The sequence below is a fragment of the Montipora foliosa genome, chromosome 11 (genome assembly GCF_036669935.1).
Source record: "Montipora foliosa isolate CH-2021 chromosome 11, ASM3666993v2, whole genome shotgun sequence".
In the NCBI taxonomy this organism is placed as follows: domain Eukaryota; kingdom Metazoa; phylum Cnidaria; class Anthozoa; order Scleractinia; family Acroporidae; genus Montipora; species Montipora foliosa.
Window position 1 is genome coordinate 40,764,784 of NC_090879.1, and position 3,762 is coordinate 40,768,545.

The window sequence follows — 3,762 nt, forward strand, 5'->3', positions numbered from 1 at the left end:
CTTGACTTACATAACTACAGCTATATTATGTTAAACCTGGATTGAAACCAGTGAAAAATGCAAGAAAAACATAACCTGAACCTGAACACGAAAAGCATCGACTGTCAAGAGCTTTTGCTGACGTAGCATGGCTGCGTAGCTGCGTCGAGGCATAGAAAATGCGCGAAAAATTAAGCCTCGTTCAGGTGTGAGTGTGAGTGTCTGACCTGGCTTGAGCCTGCGATCCAATCAACAACCAGTCCTGGGTCAGCGGTCAACTTAAAAAAAACAGCTGACCTCGATAAGGTCTAACTTGAGCCTGTGATATGGTCATGTGATACTGGTCAGCGGATACCTTGTTTTGACAGGTGTCCATTGACCATAACATTGATGTCCAATATCAAAGATGTGTGCTGTAAACTAGCTACAGTGTAAACTGGAGTATTGCCTCCTCTATGAGCTCTTAACTTGAGCCCATGATATGGTTACGTGATACTGGTCACATTGGCATACACGGACGGACGGACGTTCATGACGTCATGGCTATAAAACCAAATTTTCTCACATCGATGGGTTGCCATATTTTGTAAGCTATGGTAATTTAGATAATTTCAAAAAAATGCTGACCAAAAAAAAATTAAACTAATAAACATACAACTGAATTTGTAAAAGTGAAGGAAATATAATACAATACAATACAATACATACTTAATTGACCGCTCCCCATAGGAGCTTTTCAGGGCCAATGAAACAATCAACGAAACAACAGAACACAACAACAGCAACTGTTAAAAATCCCAACTGGCCGGAGGCAAACCAGTTGGCTATTTACAAGTGCAGCTGGGAAGTTGAACCAGGGACTGCCAGGAACAAATTCAGCGAGTGGTCAGAGCGGGTCTTGAACCCGGGATCTCCGGATCTCAAAGCAAGCGCCCTAACCACTGGGCCACACTGTACGCTTCTCCCTGGAATCTGGGGGCATTTCAAAGATCCAGGGATCTGTGTGCTGTTCGATAGGAGAAGGTGGTGAATTTTGGATGAACCGACGGGTGTAGCTGGAAGTTTCCTGTGTGGTGTTTTTTTGGGTTGTTTCTCAGATATCGTAGGAGAATGGTTTGGAGTGGGCGCATTTGGAGTTGTTGTGGCTGTCCCTGCAGGTTTTGCATTCTTTTCGCTTTCATTTGTTTTGCCAAACCTTGATACCGTTGTAATAGTTGATCCAATAAGGCCACTTTTTGATCCTCGAGCAAAGTAGAATCCGTGATATGTTTCATGTCTTGATCCAACAGTGTCAAGGTCGTGAGTTGTGGAGGTGAGGTTAAGCAATGTTCTGTCTGAAGGCTTCGCAGTAAATGCTCTGGAACCAACATCATCCTTTGTAGGTGCTTCATTTTAACACTTAACCCAATAAATCCAAAGTGAATGGTGAAATCAAAGAGACGAGAGTGGGAAGGAATCCTCCTTGTTGATTGAGAATTTCTTTTTTCTTCTTCAAACTAGGTGTCTTGGGAGTCAAATAAAAGAGTTTCGACTTGTGTGGTATTTCCTTTAGGTAGATTAAGAGCGACTTCACTGATGGCTTCTATTTGTCCCCTGCTACCTTGAGATATTCTCTCTTTCTGCTGTTTCCCTTTCCTGGTGAAACAAGTGCAGAGAAAGGGTAAATGCTGATTGACTTTAAAAGCCTTGATGAGTTCTTGTTTTCTTCTCTCGGTAGCTTTTGAAATCTTTCCTGAAAGCCGAGTCATGTCACCACCACTTTGATTGTTTACTGTCTCCTCGATATGCAACAATTAAATGAAATCTGCCAGAAAGGGTTCATCGGTTTTATAGATTTTCTTATCCAAGTAAATGATGAGATATGAATAAGACGCTGGGAAGATCCTTGTTCCCAATTGTTATATGTCCGGGGTTCGTGGATGTAAATCCATTATCAAGTATCCAAATGGTTGCGATATAGCATCTTGAAAACTTTTCCATAGAAACGGAATGCGCCCAGAAAACGCCCGTTGTGCCAGTGTCCTCAACCTAAAAAGCAATGATGTGATGAGCATTAAGAGAAATGAGCCGGGAAAACTTTCCTGGGGGGGGGGGGGGGGGGATTTGTGTCAAATAGATGCAGGTGATGTCACAACTATGGGACACTTTAGTGAACAAAGCCAAAATGCGCTCATCATCGCCTCTTTTGTCTCATGAGGTCATCTAACACGAGCAGACCAGGATGATAAGGGGGTGGAAATAAGGCGGGAATGTCGTCAGGAATACCCTCCATAAACGTGATTTCCCTTACAAATTCCTTAAAACAATCTTGCCATTGACCATAGCAATACATGATCTTGTAAATGGGGCGTTCAAATAAACAATCTATGTGTTGAAGTATCTGGCGCATAAATGTTGTTTTTCCACATTGGCTGGGGCCAGAAATGATAATACTCCTGGGGCACTTGAATTGAGACGTTCACGAGACGAAGCTTCAACGATTTGTGTACACAAGATAGAACTCCCACCCTTTTAGTAGTAAATACACACAAGAAAAGCAACATTTTTTAGTTTCAACGTGATCTTATTCCTTGTGGCCACAGCAAAATGACTTACAATCTTGTTGAAAGCAAACATTAGCTTTAAGATAAATGACTGAATTAAAATAAGTGTGTACATTCCGTGCAACTTGTGCATCGTTCCACTGAGAATCGTATCATTTAAATTTAGCTTGAACATTGTTGAGGGCCTCTCAGGGGGGTGCATGTTCCCTTGTTCCCTATGAAAATTTACAGTTGTTCCCTTGTTCCTCAAAAATAAATAAAGGTTTTCCCTGAAATTCACTTTTACTGAGTTCCCCTGTTCCCAGAAATTCTGCTCCATGTTCCCTTGATCACCGGGAATTTTCCTCACTGTTCCCTACAATTTCTCCCATGGTTAAGACTGGCTCACTCATACGGGTTGCCCAAAACCTACAAGAGGCTAATTCGTGGAGTTAAGATAAACCTGGGAGAAATCTTGGTCTCTTATGATGTCTCATCTCTCTTCACAAATGTACCCTTAGACGAAACAATTGACATCCTGGCACCGAAAGCTTTCGAGAACAACTGGTTCAACGACACGTATGATCTAAACTTGACCAGAACTGATCTCGTTGATCTTCTGCACGTTGCTACTAAGGGGCAGCTGTTTCAGTTCGACGGGGCCCTATACGAACAGACATGTGGAGTAGCTATGGTGTCTCCCCTTGGACCCCTTTTGGCTAATGTATTTATGTGCTCTATTGAAGGGTCCCTAAAATGTCAAGGAAAACTTCCAGAATTTTACAGCCGCTACGTAGATGACACTCTAGTCAGGATGCCGGATATGGCAGCGGCTACACAATTTTTGGATACTCTGAACCACGCCCATAGCGCCGTGAGCTTCACTGTGGAGGTAGAGAAAAATGGGATGCTCCCTTTCCTTGGGGTGCAGCTTTTAAATCGGGCACCATGTGTTGAAACAAAGGTTTACGTTGAGCCGACAAACACAGGGCTACTCCTGCACTATCATAGCCATGTGGACAGCCGTTACAAGCATGGCTTGCTCGTCACTATGCTTGATCGTGCGCACCGGCTATCATCATCTTGGGCGCATTTTTCAGAAGAGTGTGAACGTCTGAGAGACGTTTTCCGTACGCTGAGGTATCCGAATCACCTTATCGATTCCGTCATCAACAGGTTTATCACCTCGAGAGTCGCAGTGGACCAGCCTAAAAGGCATACTGATGACACCATTCGGAAAGTTATCCCCTATAAAGATCAG

At 43.2% G+C, this 3,762-nt stretch overlaps 1 protein-coding gene across 1 annotated transcript in view; it reads left to right on the forward strand.

Moving 5' to 3' along the window:
- Window positions 1–3,192: 3,192 nt before the first annotated feature.
- Window positions 3,193–3,762, forward strand: part of LOC137977090 (uncharacterized) — a 672-nt gene continuing 102 nt past the window's right edge. Inside the window, exon 1 of the mRNA XM_068824377.1 lies at window positions 3,193–3,762. This exon is cut by the window's right edge and continues 102 nt beyond it. Within this exon, the coding sequence (XP_068680478.1) occupies window positions 3,193–3,762 (570 nt within the window).